The sequence below is a fragment of the Urocitellus parryii genome, chromosome 5, assembly GCF_045843805.1.
Source record: "Urocitellus parryii isolate mUroPar1 chromosome 5, mUroPar1.hap1, whole genome shotgun sequence".
Classification (NCBI taxonomy): domain Eukaryota; kingdom Metazoa; phylum Chordata; class Mammalia; order Rodentia; family Sciuridae; genus Urocitellus; species Urocitellus parryii.
This window is the reverse complement of record NC_135535.1, coordinates 163,825,790-163,848,366: the sequence shown is the minus strand read 5'-3', so window position 1 is coordinate 163,848,366 and position 22,577 is coordinate 163,825,790. Positions and strand designations below refer to the sequence as shown.

General features: G+C 38.4%; 1 protein-coding gene across 13 annotated transcripts in view; it reads left to right on the top strand.

The window, feature by feature from the left end:
- The window catches only part of Kcnma1 (potassium calcium-activated channel subfamily M alpha 1), a 717,716-nt gene that overhangs the window by 529,700 nt on the left and 165,439 nt on the right, over positions 1–22,577 (top strand). For all 13 annotated transcript variants that reach the window (XM_077798516.1, XM_077798515.1, XM_077798514.1 and 10 more), the window contains exon 15: positions 22,248–22,357. In XM_077798516.1, the coding sequence (XP_077654642.1) occupies positions 22,248–22,357 (110 nt within the window). The remainder of the gene's footprint in view (positions 1–22,247; positions 22,358–22,577) is intronic.

Genomic DNA, 22,577 nt, shown 5'->3' with positions numbered 1-22,577 from the left:
AATCACATGCATTAAATACACCTGAGCATCAGGGGCTGTGTCCACTTGATCTCACCACTCTTCTAGCTTTTAAACTTAGGTTTTGTCCTCTACCCATGATTGTTCAAGAAAAAAAAAAGGAATAAGAAGAAGAGGAAGAAAGAAAAAGAAATCTCAAAATGCTATGTAAGCTATAGGGAATAGTATCTCAGAGTCCCTTAGTCTGTTGGTTATGGATAAAATGTTACCAAGTGTGGATCTGGCCAGAAGGAAAGTGAAAACTTGGAGACAATTCTGGACATCCAGAAAGGACAGAATTGATTTCATACAGTATGTATTTTTGTCAAGGATTTAGAATAAGAGTGCCCTAGGTTTGCATAGCCCTTTTCAGTTTATAAGATATACGTTTTTAACTGAATTTTTTTTTATTTGACCAGATACACAAATATGTTACTGAATATCACATGCAAAAAGTACCAAATGCAAAATAGCTGGTGTCTCTGACCCTTCCTCAACAGTAGAGTAGAAAGAACCAGGACCCATTTCACCAGCTCTTTTGGGGAGGGAGAAATCAGAAGACTATGCACTTCTTGCTGTGCAGTTGGTTGGGGAGAAACAGAGCTGGAGCCACTGAGTTCTTGGGGTCTGAGTTCAGGGTTTTCCCACTATTACATATTGATTCCCCTAGAGAAATGTCTAAATTATACATAAAGCTTGGTTTATGTTCAATGCCTTCTAAGACTAGAAACCTTTCTGCAATATTTGTAAAAGTAATATCCTACATTTTCTGCTTACCACAGCCCAATTATGTGATATATATGAAATACATTCTGTCACATTCTACCCCATTCTGCATTCATCTGAGAAAGATCCTGGCAACTGGGCATGGTGGTGTACACCTGTAATTGTAACAGCCTCAGGAGGCTGAGGCAGGAGGATCCCAAGTTCAAGCTCAGCCTCAGCAACTTAGTGACACCCTGTCTCAAAATAAAAAGGGCTGGGGTGCAGCTCAGTAGTAGAGTGCCCTGGAGTTCAATCTCTAGTACTAAAACATAAATAAATAAATAAACAAGTAACCCAGGCAATTCTAGCTTCCTAGACCACCATACTGTCCAGCAGGAGAGGATTTGTTGCTCACGTCAGGTGCGGCAACTGAGCAGAAAGGAAGTTGGTATTTGCTGAGGGAGATATTAAAAACCTTAACCCTGACTATTCGTAAGAAACCAGAGTGAGCCAGAGTGTCCCGTGGTAGACTTATAGCATAGGAAAGTTATCAGTAAAGAAGAGGCAAGATCCAGGAGGATTAAGCAGTGTTGACAAAAGGAAGAAAGGAAAATTCTGGGAGAAAACTATCCTAGTCCTAATGCTCACAAGTTCCTTCTGATCATAATAAAGGTATTCAGGTAACTCAGTTGGGGTCCAGGCAGTGAAGCTTTGAGGTGATGAATCCTCAAGATTACTAGAAAAATTCAGTTGCATTTGCATAGTGTTTCTTTGACCATTTTCCGATATAGGAGAATGTTTCAGGTATGTGGACCTACTAAATTTGCAAAGGACTGTAACTATCCAGGTATTTTTTCCTTTACCTTTATTTTTAAACTTAATACATGGGACATGTGTTTGTGTCTTATGTATATATACAGTTCTATGCCTTTGAACACGTGTGTAGAGTCACACATCATATCACCACAATCAGGACACAGAAGAGTTTTAGCCCCCCAGTTTCTCTCCTTCTCACAGTCAAAAAAAGTGAGACCCCCACATCCTTGGCCCCTGCTAACCATTGATCCATTCTGTGTTTCTGTGATTCGTGCTTTCAGATCTGTCCTGTAAGTGGCACCATGCAGCAGGTGATCTTTTGAGAGCGGCTTTTTTTCTTTCAGCATAATTCCTTTGCGATCAGCAGGGTGATGCATGTATCAATACTTCATTCCTTTCTATTACTGAATGGTACTGCATTTTATGGATGTGTCAGAGATTGTTTATCCAAATATCCACTAGACAGTGTTTAGGTGCTTCTAGTTAGGGGGTATTTGTTTTGATATAAACATTTGTGTAGAAGTTTGTGTGGACATAAGTTTGGATCTTCAGGGTAAAGGCCTAGAAAAAGGATTGCTGGTTTATAGAGCAAGTTTATGTTTAACTTAAAAAAAAAAAAAACAAAAAATCCTGCCCAAGTATCTTCTAGAAAGGCTTTGCCATGGATCATCCCCATTAACAATGCTTGAGCACCTTCTGCTCTGCATCCTTGTCTGCTCTTCTATTGTCAGTATTTTTTTTATTTTAACCACTCTAGTAGGAGTGTAATGGTATCTCATGTGGTTTTTAGTATGCATTTCCCTAATGGCCACTGATATTGAACATCTCTTCATGTGCTTATTTGGTATCATTTTGGTGAAATGCTTGGCCCATTTTTTTAATTGTGTTTTTGTTATTGCTGTTGTTCTTCACTGTAGAGTTTAATAGTTCCTTGTGTATTCTAGATATCTTGTTAGATATAGGATTTGTAATTTTTTTTCTCCTGGCTGGTAGCTTTCCTCATTTCTAGAGGAAAGTTTTCAATTAAAAAAAAAAAACACCTGGAAGTTTTACTCAAAATGTTAAAAACAGGGTTATAATATGACCCAGCAATTCTACTCCTAGGTATCTACTCAAGAGAAATGAAATAATACATACTAGTTCCCTACAGTTGCTATAATAAGTTGCCACAACCCTAGTTGCTTAAAACCACACCAAATTATTCTTTTCCCTTTTCAGAGCCCAGAACTCTGAAAATGAGCTTCCCTGGATTGGCGTCTAGGTGATGGCAGGCTGGCTCCTTTGGGCGGCTCTAGAGGATTTGTTTCTTCGAATTCTCTAGTTTCTAGAAGAAGGCAGTTACATTCCTAGGCTGGTGAACTGTACCTCTGTCACTCTAGCCTTCTGCTTCCTTTGTCATATCTCCTCTTTGCTCTCCTTTAGTCAAATCTCCCTCAGTCTCTCTCTTGTTTTAGGACCCACTTGGGTATCCAGGATAATCTCTCCATCTCCAGAACCTTGTTCCAGGGATTAGGGTGAAGATGTCTTTGAGGGCTATTATTCAGCCTCCCATCGTCCTCTGGCCCTCAAAGATCCACAATCATCCCACGTGCAAAATACATTCATCCTACCCCAATGTCCTTCAAAGGCTCAGCTCTTCAGCATCAATTTAAGTTCAAAATCTTATCTAATGATCATCAACTCAGAAGCCCCAGATATCATTATCTAAATCACTTGCAGGTGAGACTTTAGTTATAATCCATCCTGGGGCAAACTTCCTCTCCATCTATGGATCTGTGAAAACTAGGAAGCACATGCAGTCTCACATTTGTTTAATGATGGACTTCATATGTGCCCTTGGTCCTGTAAGATCATGTTGGAGCTGGAGAATTCCTGACACTTGGTGATATTGTGGAGGAATGCATTATTCATGTGTTTGTGGTAGCAATGATGTTAACAAACCTATTGCGCTGCCGGTGGTATGAAAGTACAGCAATGTACAGTCCAGAATACTTGATAATAAATGACGTTAGTTTTATGTACAATATTTGCTGTTCTTTTTATTGCTATTTTAGAGTTAGTGCCTATTTATAAAATAAAGTTTATAGTAAAATAGTATGCAGTGTGACACCTGCAGCAGCCTCAGACATCTCCTGTACTGTGTCTCCTGATTGCATCGAGGGCTTGTGGCTGATGATTGACCTATGCCATGAAAGTTTGTGTAAGGCCACTCTCTGCTGCTCACACAGAAACAAAATCACCTAATGATGCATTTCTCAGAATGTATCCCTGTCCTTAGGCAAAGCATGACAGTGATAGGACAGCCACAGAGTAAGTTTTAGACCCTCCCATTCCCAAAGGGAGAAAATGAAAGAAAGAGGGAGATACTAGACTCAAGCAATTTCAAAATTCCATCAGACCAACTCTATAAGTTTATAGGTTATAACTCTATAAGTTTCAAGGTTTAGAAATGATCCTCCTCTTAAAATTGGCATTAGGTAGTCTGATTCTTCCAAACTTATTTTTTTTCTTTTTTTGAAATTGCTTTGTCTATTCTGAAGTCTTTGTTTTTCCATGTAAAGTTGGGAATCAGGTGGTCTATATCTACAAAAATTCCTGCTGGTATCTTGAGTGGAATTGTGTTAAACCTGTAAACCAACTAAGGAGCGCATTGACAACTTTACTATGTTCTATCTTCTAATCCATGAATATAGTCTCCCAATTTATTGACGTCACTTATGTCAAGGTCAACTTTAACTTCTTTTTTATAGTGTTCAAGATAAAGATTCTGTACTTGTTTTGCTAGATTTATAGATAAGACTCACATTTCCTTTTTGGAAGGGTTGTAAATGGAATGTTTAAATACGAAGAAAAAATATTTGGTTTCCAATTGTTCTTGGTGGTGTGTAGAAATACACCTTATTTTTCTCTGTTGACCTTATACTGCACTGGTTAGCACTTCCTGCACTGTGTTGAATAAGAATTGTGAGAATGAGGGCTCAGCCATAGAGGGTTTGTGTAGCATGTGAGAGGCCCTGGGCTTGATCCCCAGTACCTCCCCTGGCAAACAAAAATGAAGAGTGGGAATGAATGGACATGTTCAGAGTCTTGGAGGGAGAAATATTCAATCCTTCATTAAGTGTTGTTAGCTGTAAATATTTTGTCTATGTCCTTCTCTTAAAATGGAAGAAAAGAGTTGTATGTTTTGTTTTGTTTTTAAACATGACTAGATGTTGAATTTTGCCAAATGCTTTTGCTGCATCGATTGATAGGATATTTTTCTTCTTTGGTCTGTTAATAGTGTAGAATGCAATGATTGTGTTAGAATAGTGAATGGGTCATGGTATATTTTTAGGATAAACCCCACTTGGTCTTTTTTGTATATTGGTGGATTTGATTTGCTAATATTTGTATGAGTTTTTTTTCTTATTAGTGTATGTTTGTGAGGGAATATTGGTCTGTGAGGTTCTTCTACTGTTTTTGTCTTGCTTTATCATGAGAATAATCATGTTGGCTTCATAAAGTGAGTTGAGAAAATTGTCCCTTCATTTTATTTTCTGCAACTGATTTTTGTATAGAATTGGTGGATTTTTTTCTTTAAATTTTTAGTCGCATTTACCAATGAAACCACCTGGGTTTGAATTTTTTCCCAGGGTTTTTTTAAATAAAAATTTAATTTTCTAAATAGGTATAGGGACTATCCAGGTTACCCATGTAATCTTGAGTAAGTTGTGGCAGTTTGAGGTTTTTGAGGAATTAATCTGTATGTGTAGAGTTGTTCATAATTTCATTATTGTCTTTTCAATGTCTGCAGTGTCTGTAGTGATAACCTATTTTTCATTCATAATTTTGTAATTTTTATCTTCTCTCTTTGTCAATTTTATGAGATATAAATATTGCTGACCTATTCAAAGAATCAGTGTTGGTTTCACTATGTTCATTTTTATTTTTCTGCTTCTTTAGACTTGATTTTGCTCTTCTAACTTATTTTCAATATAAAGCCAAGATTACTGATTTGAGATTTTTTTAATGCAGTCATTTAATGTTGTATATTTTCTCTCTAATCACTGCATTAGCTGCATTCTATAAATTTTGATATGCCATGTTTTCATTTTCACGCAGTTAAAATATTTTCTTATTTTACTTGTGACTTCTTCTATGATCCATGGATCATTTAGAAGGTGTTGTTTAATTCCCAATTATTTGGAGATATTCCTCTGAGCTTTCTATTATTGATTTGTGGGTCTGATTCCATTATGGTTAAACGACAACCTATCTTCTATGATTTCAATTCTTTTAAATGTGTTAAGTTCCATTCCGTGGCCCAGAACATGATCTATCTTAGTGACTGTTCCATTTGAGCTTAACAAGATCATGCACTCTGCCGTTATTGGGGAGAATGTTCTATAAATGTCAATTAGAGCCGGTTGGTTAATGGTGTTGTTAGTCCTTCTGTTCCCTGGCTGATTTTCTGCCTACTGGTCCTACCTTTTCCTGTGACGAGGGTGCTGAAGATGAACCCAAATTGTGGATTTGTCTGGTTTGCTTCTGTCAGTTTTTCTTTTTGTGTTTTGAAATTCTGTTCTTAAGTATACATAGGTTGAATATTCCTCCTTTGAAATAATTATGGTCAGAAGTATTCCAGATTTCAGATGTTTTTTAGATTTTTTCTGATTCTGGAAAATTTGCATATCCATGATGAGATATCTTGGGGATACGACCCAAGCCTAAACACAAAATTTATTTGTTTGGTGTACATTTTATAAACATGACCTGAAGCTAGTTTTACAGTATATTTTAAATAATTCTGTGCATGGCACAGAGTTTCATGGTGTGGAATTTTCCTCTTGTGGCAACATATAAGTGCTCAAAAAGTTTCAGATTTGGGGGCATTTCAGATTTTCAGATCAGAGATGTTTTTCTGTTGAGTTCTCTTGGTGAATTTATCATTTTTTCATTATATGTTGTCCCTGTTTATCCTTGTTTTCTTTGTTCTGAAATTACTTTATCTGATGCAATACAGCCACTCAAGGTTTTTTGTATGTGCTTGGGATTGGAGTGATTTGGCTTAGCCAAGCGGGGGATGGAGCCCAGGGCCCCATGCCTGCCAAACAAGTGCTCTACCACTGAGCCACACCCCCAGGCCTCAGAAGTATATATATTCCCATCCTTTTTGTTTAAGGCAAACAATATTTTTAAGTTTTAAGTGATTTCAAGATATACAAGAATATATCTTATACTTTAATCATTTTTAAAAATTTCATTCTATGAGTATTTGTTAATTGGTTGTGTTAGGCCATTTATTTATAAGGAAGTTATTGGTATATTGGGGTTTAGACCTAACATTTTGTTATTTGCTTTTGTTTGATTTCCTCTATTTGGGTTTTCCTCTTTCATTTCTTCTTTGGGGTTATTTGAACATTTTTTTAAGTTAAAAAAATTTTTAGTTGTCAATGAACTTTCATTTTATTTATTTATATGCAGTGCTGAGAATCGAACCCAGTGCCTCACACTTGCTAAGCAAGCACTCTTACACTGAGCCACAACCCAGCCCAAATTTGAACATTTTTATTGCTCAACTTAATTTATAGCATTTCTTTTTTTTCTTTCTTTCTTTGGTACTGGGAATTGAACCCAGGGGCGCCTAATCACTGAGCCACATCTCCAGCGCTCATTTGCATTTTATTTAGAGACAGGGTGTCACTGAGTTGCTTAGCACCTTGCTTTTGCTGAGGCTGGCTTTGAACTCATCATCCTTGTGCCTCAGCCTCCTGAGGAGCTGGGACTACAGGCATGTGCCACTGCACCTGGGTATAGCATTTTTTTTTTATTTCTCTATATAGTTTTTCAACTAGTTGCTATGGGGATTGTAACATGCACATTTAAATTTTCAAGGCTACTTAGATTTAGTGAGTGACTTTTTCTAGTGTTATGTAGAAAACTTAACCATGGAACCCAATACTTCCCCTATTTTACGTTGTAGATTGTTCTGTTACCCTTACATACAGTGAAAACACCATCAATGTCATAATTTTTTTCAAATATATTTTAAAGAACTCAAGAGAAATACAGTCTTTTAAACTTATTCCAAAATATTTGTTATTTCTGTTGTTTTCTCTTTTTTCCAAATGTTCCGTTTTTTTTTTTTCCCCTATCATTTCCATTCTGTCTATACTATGTCATTTAACAATTAATTCTTCTGGAGTTGTCTTCTGCTGACAAATACTGTTTTCTGCTATTGGAGAGTGTTTTATTTCAGCTTTATTCCCGAAGAACATTTTTGGTGGGTATGGATTTCTGAGTGGACAATTCTTTTCTTTCAGTACTTTAAAAAATGTTTTTCTGCTTCCTTCTTTCCTCCTTTGTTTCTGGTGAGAAATGCATGATCATGTGAATCACCTGTAAGTAAGGGGTCATTTTTCTGATTCCTTTCAAAATGTCCTTTTTGTCTTTAGATTTCCATTGTCTGATTACAGTGTGTCTTCCTTTGGGTTTTTCCTGCTGGGGTTCTTTGAGATTCTTAAACTTTGAGGTTTGTCTTTTGGTGAGATTTGGGAAAATTTCATTCATTATTTTCTTGAAATATTTTTTTCTGCACCCTACACTTCGTGCCTTCTTGGGATTCTTAAGACACAAATGCTGGATCTTTTTCTAAGGTACCAGAGAAACCAAAGTTTCTGTTCAATTTTTTAAAAAAGATTTTCTCTCTCTGTTGTTCAAATTGCATAGTTTATATTGCTCAGTGTTCAAATTAATTCTCTCTTTGTTCTTAATTTTCATTCTGTTATTGAGTCCATCCTATGAGTGTTTTAATTATTGTTTTTTTTAAATATGGAATTTCCATTTGATTCTTTTTTAAATTTTATTTCTTTACAAAGGATTGTTGCCTTTGATTCTTTGAAAATGTGTTCCTTTTTATTTTCTGGGGAATTTTTGTGACAGCTGTAGTAGGATTCTTGTCACATAATTCCACTTTTCTGTGTCATGTAAGTTTTGGCATCTGTTGATTGTTTTTTCCATGCAAGTTGAGATTCTCCTGCTTATTTTTATTCTTTATTGTATTCTGGACATTTTGATGATTGCATTATGAATTTCTTAGTCTGTTTAAAATTTTATAAAAATGTCTATAATTTTATGTTTGTAAGCAGTTGACCTGTTTGATTTAGGTTGCAAGTTCTGACCAGATTTTATGGACTTTGGTTCCAATGTTAGTTGAGTTTTCCAAGCATTAGTAGTATTTTTTGGATCTGTCTCAAATCAGCTTCAGACAGGTTGGTATATATCGTTTAGGTGTCAAAGCTGACATAGGCCATGTAGGACCAGTTCTGTCGATGCACAACTGAGGATGAGCTCATGAGTTCGTAAACAGTTTCAAGGTGCTACCTTGTTCTCTTTTATCTCACAAATGGCTTCAATTTCTAGGAGTGTTTCCTTTTTTGATTCTCTGACCAGGAAACTGATGAGGCTTTAGTTATCCTGCATTGTCACAAAAGCCACAGTCTCTGTTTGCCCTTTATAGCCGGACCAGGAGAGCATTGCTTCCATTGCAGTATCATCCACACATGTCATTTGAGCATGTTCCATAATCATTCTCTTTGGGGCAAGACTGAGGTAACTCACCTCTCCATCAGAAGCTATGAATAACAAAACTTGGCAAGTTGCAATACACTGATATTCAAGGCATCTCCTGGTAGAACAATGTGAGGAGGCTGTTTCAACTTCAGACTCATTTGGCTGATTTAAAGAAACTTTGGGACACCAGTGAGATGGTGCTGAGATCAACTTAAGCATCCATCTGCCATCTTGAAAAATGGCATCCCATAAAAACTTTCAACTGGGTATAATTTTTGTAGATTTTACAATTAACTGCCACATGTATTTCATGGTAACAAGAGTGATATGGTCCCTTTAGATAGGGTTTCAGGTTTGGAGAAATACAGGTGTCCTGTCTGGAGAGCTGTATACCTTGTGCATGAGGGGATAGGAAGTAGATGGAATTAATTGACATATATGAGTGAGGGATATTGCTTCCTCCTTCTTTCCCCACATCCCTGTCAGTAGATAGGGTATCTCTGTCCTTTGAGGAGTAACATACATCTCTGTGCCCACTGATCTTGTGCAAAAAGCTCTTTGCTGTTACTCTGCCTGCAGAAGTCAGTGTTTACTCTTATCCTCCATATTTACAGCATTGTTTTTTAGGACAATGGATTTAATCACCTTCTTCTTTTCCTAGACTGTGACAAAATAGGTATCATTTCTTAAGGAGTTTTTGTTGCTTTCTTGTTTTAGCTAAAGTTTGGCATTGAAAGGCCATGTCCTTCAGTGGTTGGGTATTTTTTTTTCCCCTCCTTAAATATACTAGTGAGGAAAGAACCAGTGAAAGAGGAGTATTTGGTGCCCCTTTCAGAATAGGATTAGGTATCCCAAGCTAATTGTGATTGGACTTGGTCATTCATGGGTGTGATTGTCATTTCCCCTCTCCATTCATACTTGTGGAACATGGTGTTATACAAATTCCCTACCACAGCCCTCTCCCTTCCTGTTCCCACACCCCCGCAAAGTATGATGGGAGTTGTGTGGTTGTATAGTGGATGGGAGGATGGGGTGGGGACAACTGTAAGATTTGACATGGTTTTCTGGAAGACTTTGGGCAGGTTACTCTACCTCTCTGAGCATTACCTGCATTAAAAAAAAAAAAAAAAAGAGTTTAGAGATTGTTGGGAAGATTGTTGGGAAAGCATCTAACCCTTGGTCTTTAATTTCTTTCTTTCTTCCTTTCACGAGAGAGTGGAAGCACTGCCTATGTTTGTACCTGTGATGAGACTTTAGACTGGGCTAGGATTGGGTCACTGATAGAAGACAGAATAATAAGCCTGATACAAAACCATGTCCTCCAGGGTGGCATAAAGGCAACCCTACCTGTAGTGCTTGTATTTCTGTGTTGCCAATGTTTTGGGAGATGACTGATGTTGGGGGAGGTCCCTGGAATTTTTGGTGGTAAGATCTGGAGTCAGCAGAATTTCCTGACTAAATACATTTTCCAAGGTAGCAGCATTGTTCATCAGCCTAAATGACACTTGTTCCCCAGTCCCCTCAGCTTTTCTGCCAAGCCCTCCACCCGCTCAAGGCCAGATGATTTTATCTGCACAAATAGGTGAGAGATGGGTGCATCTGTCCCACTTTCCCCCAGGCCTCTGCCACCAGTGGGGATGTGCTGACTCTCCTTTCTCATATGCTAATGAGATCCCAGCAAGCAGGCACAGCTGTGCTCAGGACAGAGCCCTGTGGTGGGGTGACTCCAAAGAGAATAGCTGTGTGTTGGAATGAGTTACCTGCAGACAACTCAGAAGGAGAGCAAACTCCCATGTCCTGCCCCATGGATTCAAATGTATTCTCAGCTTAAACTACTGGTGGGTTGCCTGAGCCTGGGGGCTGAGAGAACCCTGTCTGCCCAAACAGAATCTTCAGGAGTACTGAGTCTTCCTGCTCATCTCATCCTGTGCCAATTACAGGATGAGGGCCAGCAGTTTTCTGAGTGTACTGATCCATGATGAGTGCTCCCACCTTCCTAGAAATGGAACAAGGAACAGGAAAACATGCCCCCCCCCCCAGATCTCCTCCCAGAGAGCATAAAGTTTGTGATCAGATGGAATACTTTGATAAGCCATTTAGAAGGGGGCAGGGAGGAGGAGTCCCTTTCTCTCAGGAGGCATGTTCAAGTATAACATGCTAGGATTGGGTCACTGATAGGAGAAGACAGTAACAGATACTTTCTACCTAGCTTTCTAAAAGGTTTTGCTTGTCTGCAAAGCTTTTCTTTAGCTGAGTTCAGTTTGCAGATCGGGGCCAGGATTCAATTACTGTGACAGTAGAGGCCAAGGTGCCATGAGAAAGGTCCATAGAGGCTGGGGAGGAGTTCCATAGAATAAAGCTATCTTTGGAGAGACACACTCAAACTTCTTGGTGTTTCTTTTCCATCTGAAAGACCATTTGGTAATCAGTGATGGTCCAGCCATGAAACACAAGACCAACATCTAATGGGCTTTTGTTCCTTTGTCTGAACAGTAGATGTATATCGTTGTCATCATCATCCTTATCGATTCAGTACCCATAATGACAGCTGACATTTATAGAACACCTGCAAGGAGCACACTTGGTAAATGCCATCTTTTACTCTGACTGTACCATGCGAATATCTGACACATGCATGTCATGAATATTTCCAGGCACCACTAAGCTTAGCACTCACATGCATCACCTCATTCGGGCTCTCTCCCTAGAGAGGTACTATTGCCCTTATTCTACAGGTAAAGGGATTAAGGCTTAGAGAAGTTGTGCAGTTTGGCCCAGGGACACATGGTGAGGCCGAGATTTGAACCCAGAGCCTGTGTGTGCTTAAGTTCTTTCCTGCCTGCTACTGTACTAAGTGAGCACTCAGGGTTGTGGTCACCCTGCCATGGAAAAGGAAACTGCTGAGCCCAGCTAAATACCTCAGCAATTTATAGGCTGCCCTCTTCCAGTCGCTGAACCAAATGTCTTTTTGATGAGGCCTCAGATCCACTTTAGGAAGCCGCAGAGGGGAATTTCTGAAGTCATTTCTAACTTCCTGTGAAAATATTCTCTAACTGGCAAGAGATTGTCCAGATAACAATGAATACACAATAAACTGCTTGCCTCTGCCTTTGATACCTGGCTCACAAATAACCCATTTGGCTTCCCAATCACCCAGATACCTAAAACTAGCAGAATTTATGCTTGAGGCTGGAATGGCTCTGTTCAGCCAGAAAGCAAAAGTTTATGACCAAACCCTTTGCTTCGAAATGAAATCTAGTCTCTTTGGCTTGACTTTATTAGGCCATATTGTACAGCGATAGGAGACATAAGTATCCAGAATCTGCTGTCATTAAAATGGGTCTGAGTTGGCAAGTGTTTTTGTCCTCACACTCAATAGTGTGTCCTAAAATGGGAAAGTTGAATAGAAATTAGGGATGCAAATCAGGGTCATTTCCTGAAACTTTATTTTTAATTGAATTAAATACACGCATGCTATATTGCTTCTGTATCTACACAGCACACATTCAAATGGAGATGAAGCTATTATTGGGGTCATTGGATCAATGGAGAGAAACTAAGTAGATAAATCTGGACCCCTGAAATATGGTTTAGACTAATTACCACAACAACCCAAACACTTGGATACCCATCTTGTGCCTAATTATCTGCAAGCCTTCTCTGTAACTGGCTCTGATACTTAGCGATACTTCATGGAAAACATTCATTTTCATCTCTAACTCAAATCCTTTAGGCTGAATTGGATTCCCCTCATTCACTGATCCCCAGAGGCATAATGGAGACTACTTGTTCTTCCCTGTCCATAGGAAGAGCTCCTTGCAACTCAAAGTGTGGTCCCTGTGTGGGCAGCGTAGGCATCCTCTGGGAACTGATCAGCAGCATCTTAGACGCCATCCCTGGATTATGGCACCAGAAACTTCCTTCTCCCAAGTTCTCTTGAGTAACATACATGTCCATCAAAGTTTAGGAAGCACAGGACTCAGGATGTCAGAGGACTTTTAGGTGAAACCTCAGCTACATCCCCTGGTAAGAAATTGGATGGGTTCTCACCAAACCATCTCAAATACTGAAGATTCCTCAAAGGCATATGTAACTCTTGAGTGGTTTGTGTCATCAAAAGCAAATTTATAATTCCTGTGCTGATTCAAACATTCTTTTCTAACTCCTTCCCTCTTTTCCCTGTTTAAATAAAACAAAACAAAACAAAAAAGAAGATTAGCGGTTGGTTTGGGCCTCAATTTTAAAATTTAGGATAATGAAATGGCCAAATATAGCCTTTGCTGAGCTTAGTCTATTTCCTCCGCAATTTTTGTTTGACTTGACATTGGAATTGGAAAAGGGAAGGCAAGAAGACAAAGAGGAGCTTAGTCACCTGGGGAAAACAGCATGGGCTGAGATAGGGAGAAGGGGCTACTTTCTAAAGGGGTGGAAGTAGGAGGCCAGCAGGATGAAGCATTCTAGATTGGAGATGTGCACCTTTTCCTGAGAGTTCTGCTTTCCAACTCAAGTCTCCAAGTTACTGCCTTGAGAATTTAGAAAACCGTAAGTTACCAAGATATTCTGTGATGACAAAATTTCCCAGAAAATGTTGCTCATAGTAAGAAGTTTTCTGGGATGTTTGAAAATGACCTAATTATGTATGCTCCCTGTTAGTTCCTAAGAGTGCAGAATTTTCCAGTATTCAGAGGCAAAAATTGGTTCATTTCATGCTCCAACACTAAATGCTATGAAGTTATGCATGCTTTCTTATGATTAGAAGCTTGGAAAAAAATGTGCTTGCTTGTTTGTGTCTTTCTCCAGTTTTCTCTAGCTTAGTTCAACTCAGCAAGTATTAATTGAGCACCTCCTATTTGCAAAGTTCTTTGCTGCTTGTTTTAGAAGCCAGAGTTGAACAAGACAGATTTTCTCTTAAAGAGCTTACAGTTGAACAAAGGAGTAACTTCTGTTCTGAGTTTTGCTTTTTTGCATTTGTCGGAAGAATTAAATGCTCTAATGGTGGCCGATGTTCACTTCCACATACTGAGCATTTGTTTTGTGCTGGGTACTGTTTTAAGCATTCCATACAGATTGTCTCATTGAGCCCTTGTGCCTTCCCTAGAGTTGTGCAATTCATATTCCCATTAAAGTAGGGTGGAGCACCCCAAGTTGGAGAAATGAGGTGGCATATGATTTCAACTTCACACAAAAGGTTTTGACAACTGAAAATGTACGTAGACATATTTCTAATAGAAGGTGGAGGAGAACAAGGATACCAGCATGGGAAATCAGGGGTAAGAAACTTTTAGATAAGCATTTCCCATGTCCATGTGTGGCTCCTTGAAATAAGAGATTTAGTGAACAAATAGTTTTCTCCTTGTAGACATAGAGTTCATATTATCATGTTAAAAGTTCTAAGGAGCATTGCACTAAAAAAATACAATAAAATTGAAAATGCAATTTGCTTTGTTAAATCCAGTACTGTCCAAATTTATTTCATTCATTCAAAAGTATTATTACTAGGTACCATACTCTGTTCCAGGCAGTACAGATTAAGATAAAAATTTGTGCTTTCAAAATAATCTAAATCCTAGTTAGGGACAAAACAGAACTCCTTCTCCATTAGGTTTTGTTCCAGGTAATACCTGCTGGTTAATTCTGCCAAGTTTACCTTGTGAAATCTTAGTTGAGAATAATTCTATCTTTATGAAACTTAGGGGAAATTATGGGAAGTAAGGTTTAAAAATAGAATGGCTCCATACTAAAGACCAGCAAAGTTCCAACTGTGGTCCATGGTCCAAAGATGAATGCTGGGAACTGTTTATTACTTACTTGAGAGGAGATAAGTACAGGAAATTAAGAGAAAAACTTTAAAGCAATTTGACAGATTAATTTTATGTTGCTTGAATATAATGATAAAAATGTTGGCCTTATACATTGCATGTCTTACCTTTTCACTTCTTTTTTTATAAATTCATTTTTATTTGATTTTACAATAGCTTGGTTCTTCAAAATAGTGGATATCAGAAACAATCAAAACCCTGATTCCTCATCTCAGGGGTTGGGAGCACTGTCCTGGAAAGTTTGGGATGCAGGGCTGAACTGTCTGTCCTCTGGATGGATGGCTGGGGGAGGCAGGTGTCTGCATGAGAACTTTCACTTCAGGCTCACTCCACCCAGATTAGAATTCTTCAAGTGGCATTTTAAGAAACTTGGGGCTTAGGATATAGTTCAGTTGATAGAGGGCTTTGCCTTGCATATACAAGGCCCTGGGTTCAATCCCCAGACCACCAAAAAAAAAAAAAAAGTAAATAAAAGAAATTTATTATCTGAGGCACAAGTGAAGACATTCTTAACTATGAGCAACATTGCAAACCAAATTTTCCTATTTGGTCCGATAGGGAGTAGTTCAGTCTTTAAGAAGATTAGACATCTCTTAAGCAAAAGTATCTTTTCTTCCTTGAATAGAAAAAAAAAAAAGAGGGTAAAAAAAGGCTTTTACATATTGAGAAAAAGTACCAGTTTCCTGTCAGAGAGGTAACACTCTCTTAAATAACTTCTAGGTAATTACTCTTTTTAAAAAGTTCACATGTCCCTCTTTCTGCTAACCTTTCCTTTATCTTCAGTCTCCATGACATTCTGTGTCTCTCCAGACAAAGTCTGGGTTGGGGTAATGTAGTGGGGAAAATGACATGCATTTTAATTCTTTTGCATGTGGTGTGGTGTGTTAATTTCTCTCTGAACACCTCATGCAGGCTGATTTTTAATTTTTTTTTTCATAATGTCTGGTGGAAGAAATCTCATTTGATAGTCTGCAGCCCACTTGTCTGAGAGTAAGAGATTTGGCTCAAGTTTATCCCCAAATTAATCTTTGGAGTTGTTTATTTATTCATTCAGTGCTGAAGCAACCAGTTATCTGGCATTCTGTCAAATCTCAAATAATTTGTTTTAATTGACATTGTTCTGAAACCTTTGGAAAAATCTGAGATCCTTTCATCCTATTCACACATTCTGGAAAATGCAATCTGAAATTGGCCATAATTACGGAATGCCAAATTGTTATGAAGTCCCTGAAATCCATTGCTACTCTCAGAAAGGCTGCTGAACCCAAGTCCACATCCAGGAATTACAGCATTGATAAGCAGTTTGGCACAGAGAAGAAGTACATTCTGGAAAGGTACAAATAACCATTTGCCTCTGCTTTCTTCCTCTGCTTTGTCACAACTCCCTCTACCCCAGAAAGCTATGCAGGGAGCACAGCACCTTCTTGGACCTCAGTGAGCAAGATTCACCTATTGAGAATTTTATTTGTATGAGTTGCTTTTAGTATTTTGTAATGGTACTGAAGGCATGGAAGCTAAGAAGGGGTGGAGAAGGAGATAACCACAAGCCCTTTGATCAGAGCTATGGCAAGCTCATTGGCTTTGGAACATAAAGGGAAACAGAAGAGAGAATTCGAGGAACTCAATGGTAAAGTGCTCTTAACACCTTGTCGCTCTTGACATTGTTCTCTCCAGCAAGAGATGAGAAGTGTAGCATTAGTGAGACTTTTCCCCGTGGCTGCGCATGCTGTACAGAAATGGGTATACACGACCCCACTTGTTTTAGTAACAAGCCCACACACTTGTCAGCTGAGAGCCCATAAATTCCACTTCCATCTTTATTATTGTCATCGGGGGCTTGACATGTTCTGTGGTGCTGTGTCTTTTTTGGCAGAATAAATACGTTTTTATAGGCCCCAAGATAATGTTGGTCAGTTCTTGTCACTGGGCTCTGCTTAGACTGTCACTTTTAAAGCACAGTAACCATGTATAATTTTATAGTTTATATGTACAGATACTCATTTGTATGTGGCTAATTAATAATGATTAAGCACTCATGATTTAAAAGCCTCATCCCTTAGAGGAACGCTGTTTGCTGATAATTCAGATAAATTTTTACAAAATAGTAAATGCATTCAACGTTTGCTGATACTACTACCAGTTTGGGGTAGCATTAGTGAATAGTTTTTATGACCCATCTATTGCATCTCTTAATGTGATCATCATTGGTTTTTATAATTTCTTTTAGTACTTCTCTTTTGATGGGCATACTATAACACATATTTGGATTGAAACAGTGTATTATTTTCAATTAAATTAGGATTGGTATATATATGATAATCTTTGGAATTATTTAGATGGTTCCAGAGCTAAGGATGGACCTTTTGCAAAATTATTTGGCTGTAATCAACACAGTTATTCAGACTCTTTACTGGGAAAAGAAATCACAGTAGCTGTAACAGATCTCAGCCAGGAAGGTTGAATTTTTCACATTCATCAGGCTGTTAGCATTAGAGAAACACAGTTTCACTCTAATCACAGGAAACATAAAAAATAAAAGGCATCATTACTGTGCTCTCATTAGAAGCACATGCAGAACCTGGGATCAGGAAGGCGTGACTTTCCAGGAGCCAAGGCTGGTATTTCCAGTTGGACGGTGCATTTGATGGTGGAGCTGTGTTGCCCATGGATTGGTGTAAAACCATTTGCTTGGGAGGTTCAACTAGACTGGTTGAAAAATTAGGTAATGAAGGGTAGATAAATAAAACCAAGAGAGGGGTAGACAAGCTAACCCAATGGCTCAATTCCCTTTGCTCACTGACAATTCTGTGTGTTTGATGAATAAGAACCCGCAGCACATCAGCTGCTCCTCCTTGCTAGGCGCCCTTCTAAAACAGCTGGGGTTTGATGTGACAGCCAGAGGATAAATTGCTGCCTCAGGAAATGCTTTGCCTTTGACTGATTGCTGAATGGCTGGCAAATTAATTTTGGCACCTTTCCCTAAGTCATTTTGGTCCCATTCCTTCATTTTTCTGCTGGGAAGTGTGTCTTCACATTACAGTTAAAAATACATTGACAACACAAATGTGGGGAACAGCATGTACTATTTTCAGAAAGAAGTTATAGGCTGGGATGGTTCCATTTTATATAATAGAAATGATGCTTTTATCCTCTGCAAGGAAGCCTGAAGGACCCTTTTGGCTGAGCTTGAAATCAATAGAAGTCCTTGTCCACCTCTCACAGCCATTGGCAAGGCTCCAGGGTCTCAGCTTTTGGGCCCTTGATGAACTTCTGGTCTGGTATTTCCCCCTTAGGCACCTGGATATGCAAATTTTCCCTGCCATCCCCCTCTTCCCTGGACATCTCTCTTGAGTGCATGAACTCTGATACTTGTTTGTACCACTGATTGGCTTTGTGACCTTCAGTAGGTGACTCACCTCTGAGTGCCTCCGTTTTATCATCTGTGGAAGTGGAATCCTAATGCAAATAACTCCCTCCAGTCTCCCCAGATTTTTTTTTTTGTTCACTGTCATTTTCTTCGTATTAAGCACAAGGTTTGAAATTCAGCATAATTTACACCCACTATTCCTATCCTAAGAGTGCATTGACAGAAGGAAGGGGAAAGCTCACTGTTGCTTTTGCTTTTCCAAAGTAAGTTGAAGACACCATGCTTGAGTCCTAGAAAGATGAACTTTGATAGGAGGGGATGATTAAAGTTTTTGCATGGGTATGAAAGTTGGAGTCCCTTTTCCTGGGTCCCTTTTCCTGACATTGCACTACAGGGTCAGAAAGCTGGTCCTCCCTCCTGACTCTCTTGATGTGACTGTCCTAATCCTGACCTTGCTCTAGTATAACTTGTCATTCTTCCCTTTAAGGATTAAAGGGTCTCAGTGATAATTATAATTACTAATTCTTCTGCTTCCACATTACACATATGGATTTTAACACTTTTAAATTGTGGTAAAATGCACATGAACATAAAATTAACCATCCTAACTATTTTTAAGCATACAGTTCTATGGTATTATATGTGTTCCCATTGTTGGGTGACCATCACCTCCATACATTGCCAGAGCTCTTTGATCTTGCAAAACTGATGCTTTCTACCAGTGGTACAGTGACTCCTCATGCCCCAACCCCACCCCTGCAAACACCTTTGTACATTCTGCTTCCATGAATTTGGCCATTCTGGGAACCTCAATTAAGTGGAATTATAAAGTATGTGTCTTTTGGGGACTCGGTATTTCAGTAGCATAATACCATCAGATTTTATCCATGTTGCAGCAGGCATCAGAATTTCCCTCCTGATCAAGGCTGAATAATATTTCATTGCAAGTATGGACCACATTTTGCTTGTTCCTTCATCCATTCAGACTCCCTTGGGCTGCTTCCACTGCTCAGCTATTATGAATTATGCTGCTATAAGCGTGGGTAATCACATAAGGCTTTGAGATCCTGCTTCTAGTTTTTTTGCTTATATATCTATGAGTAGAGCTGGTGATCATATGGTAATTGTCTTTAGTTCTTTGAGGAACCACCAATCTGTTTTTCCATAGCAGTTGAACCATTTTGTATTCCCAACTATATGTCTTGAGAAGATATGTATATAGCAATTTTGTACTTCTGAGTGTGTGTAGAATGCCTCCCTCGAAAAACCTCAAAAAAGGGTTGGCTTTCTACGTAGAAATAGTGTGAAAGTTGGAGAAATTTTAAGCAGAGCTAAAACAATGTGCTTAAATTTGTCAGCATGTGCACAGTTGATAGTATAGCTAGTATAGCATTGCAGATACCCTCTGAGAGTCTACATATGGATGTGAAAGAGGCATTTTATCTTACAGAATGATCTGTGTACTTCTTCCAGTTATTTGACTTTTAGTCCTCAAGCATTTCAGATGAGCCAGAAGGGCAATGAATGTGTACGAAAAGGGATTCGGAAGAATCAGTAGGAGTCAAATATGTGTGGTCAGATACATCTTAGCTAGACAGGTCTGCTGCTTTTTTCCAGCAAAAGGGAAAATATGGAAAAATAAATGCCAGTTTAAAATAAGATTTCATCAGCAACTAAAGAAAGTACTAAAATACATAATTTGATCAATAAACATTTGCTGAAGGAATAAAGCAATGAAACAATTTTTTGCTAATTTTCAAAACAAACATGAATAATATAATTGCCTTATAAAGAATCTGTTTATACTTATTTAAAAATTTAGTGATTAACCTACAGTAAAATTTATTGTAAAGAATAACTCTGTTGCAACATAGGGGCATGAAAATACTGACCATAATTTAAAGGAACCAGGTTAAAACCATAATAACTTCAGATGATCACCAGCAATCAGGAACAATTAACATAAAGGTTCATATTTTCATTATTTTTGAAAATTAGTTGTAATATTTAAATTAAAACATAAATGACATACTATAAAAGAAATGTCTCTGCTGAAGGAGTTGGCTAAATTCTTATACTTTAGGAATATTATCCACCTGTAAAGCTCTACTTGAGGATTTATAAGTAGCAACATTTCCTGTAGTATCCTACTTGCCAATGAAGTGAATTATGACAACATGTTTTCCAAAATGTTCTGTTTTTCAAAATTTTTATTAATGCACACTAGGCTTTCTTCAGATTAGTTAAAATTAGCAATATTTTTTATTTGAAGAAATTTGTTGGGATTTTAGATTTGGAGAAATTAAAAAGCTCATGCTTAGTTCATGAACACATGACAGTTAATTTTTACGATCTTTCTACTTAGCAGTAGAAATGGTCGAGTGACTAGTTTTCTGAAGGTGCCCACTTTGGGGAAAATCAGGGGCAGATGACCAGCACATACTGAGCAGCCCTGTGTTGCCTGTGTCTCATGTATTAGGAGCAGCTCAGCCTTAACCTACCTAACCTAATTATACCTAGGCTGATCCTGAGGAGACAAATTGTCTGGAGGCAGGGAGCTTTCAGTTTATTTCTGATTTTGTTCTTGACTTTTGAATGCCCCGGCATCACCAAATAGATCACGGCTATCCTCTTTCCCATGGTTTCTGTGTCTCCTTCAAATTCAAATATTTCATTTCTCCAGGTTAACTGACCAATCAGCCACAGGCAAGATGCCTTTGAACACAAAAACAGAACCAGAAATTAGAAAGAGCCCCTTCCTGTTGCCTGGGCGGCTTCCTCTCATCTTCCTCCTACCTAACCTTCACAGGAAGGAAAGCCTGGGAGGCAGCAGCTCAAGGTCATACAGCCTGTCTGCCTGCAGGGGGAGCCCCTGGCATCCCTCAGCTCCCCCAGCATTCTTGTGACTCCTGTCACAAGATTGATCCTGATGAGGCTGGGAATGGGACTCAGTGGTAGAGTGCTTGTCACGTGCATGAAGTCCTGGGTTGGATCCCCAGCACCACACACACACACACACACACACACACACACACACAACAAACAAATGAGTCAAAACAAAATTGAATCCAATGTAAAATCCTTCCAGAAATGCATAGCATGAATAGGGTTATTGGGAAAACAGGTTGAACTTGTTAGTTGGGGAAAAAAAGAAAATACTTATTTTAGTGACATTTGGAGCAAGAGCTTTCTGAAACATTTTACTCATTGTGACATTCCAGGTAGGACCTGCAAAATTGTATTTTCCAGAGTAGGAATGTATCGTTTTGTTGTAATATATACACACCCATTGTAAAAGCCTTCAGATGATATAGAAATCTAAGGGAAAAAAATGTTATTCTCGCATTCAGAGATCATTGTTAGTATTTTTGTATAAAACTTTCCAGATTTTTTTCTGTGTCTTTACAAGTGTTCTGTTGACTATAAAGTTTTTTTTTAAAAAAGGATCAGATTATACACATTTTGTAATGTTCATTTTTATAAAATTACTATACAATTGCCCATTTTTATCATAATTTTAATTGATTCTGAGTATTCCATTGTAGAGTATGCTTCTATACAATATATAGGGTATTCTTGTGCATAGCTTTCTGTATTTGTATATTTATTTCTTTGCTGTGAATACTTTAAGGTATAATTGCTGTGTAAGAGAGTACATGCTTTTACAAACTTTGAAACCTATTTTAAAATCGCTCTCCAAAATACTTGTATTAGTTGACTTGTCTATCATTATTGTGGGTGAGTGCCCATGTTGCCACACCTTTAGAAATCATACGGGTTAAAAAAAAAGAAAGAAAGAAACTGTACTTTAAAGGGGATGTCTTTCAAGTCCTTGGGTTCAGGGTCACTGCATGGGTACTGTGGTTTTGTTTCTGGTTGCTGAGGTCATGGTCATCTAACCAATGCATTTCATTTGTTTGCCACAGGCTGTACCTCACTTCCTTTGTAGTCTGCAGTCATATTGTAAACTCTCTTCCTGTGTTCTCCTTCAGATTGAGGAAGACACATGGCAGAAATACTACTTGGAAGGAGTGTCCAATGAAATGTACACAGAATATCTCTCCAGTGCCTTCGTGGGTCTGTCCTTCCCTACTGTTTGTGAGTAAGTGACTGTTGACTGGGTATTCCTTAGCTCTCAGGGATATTTAATGTGCCCCTCATAGAAAGTCACTCACCTTTGCCCAGCACAGTTGGGTCACTTGGCAATTATTGAGGGGATACTCTGTGCTAAGTCCTATATGATGATGAATGGGAACATGGATCAGTACATGGTCCCTGCCTTGGGGTTTCCCCTGGCCTCCAGACCTGAGAATCTGGAACTT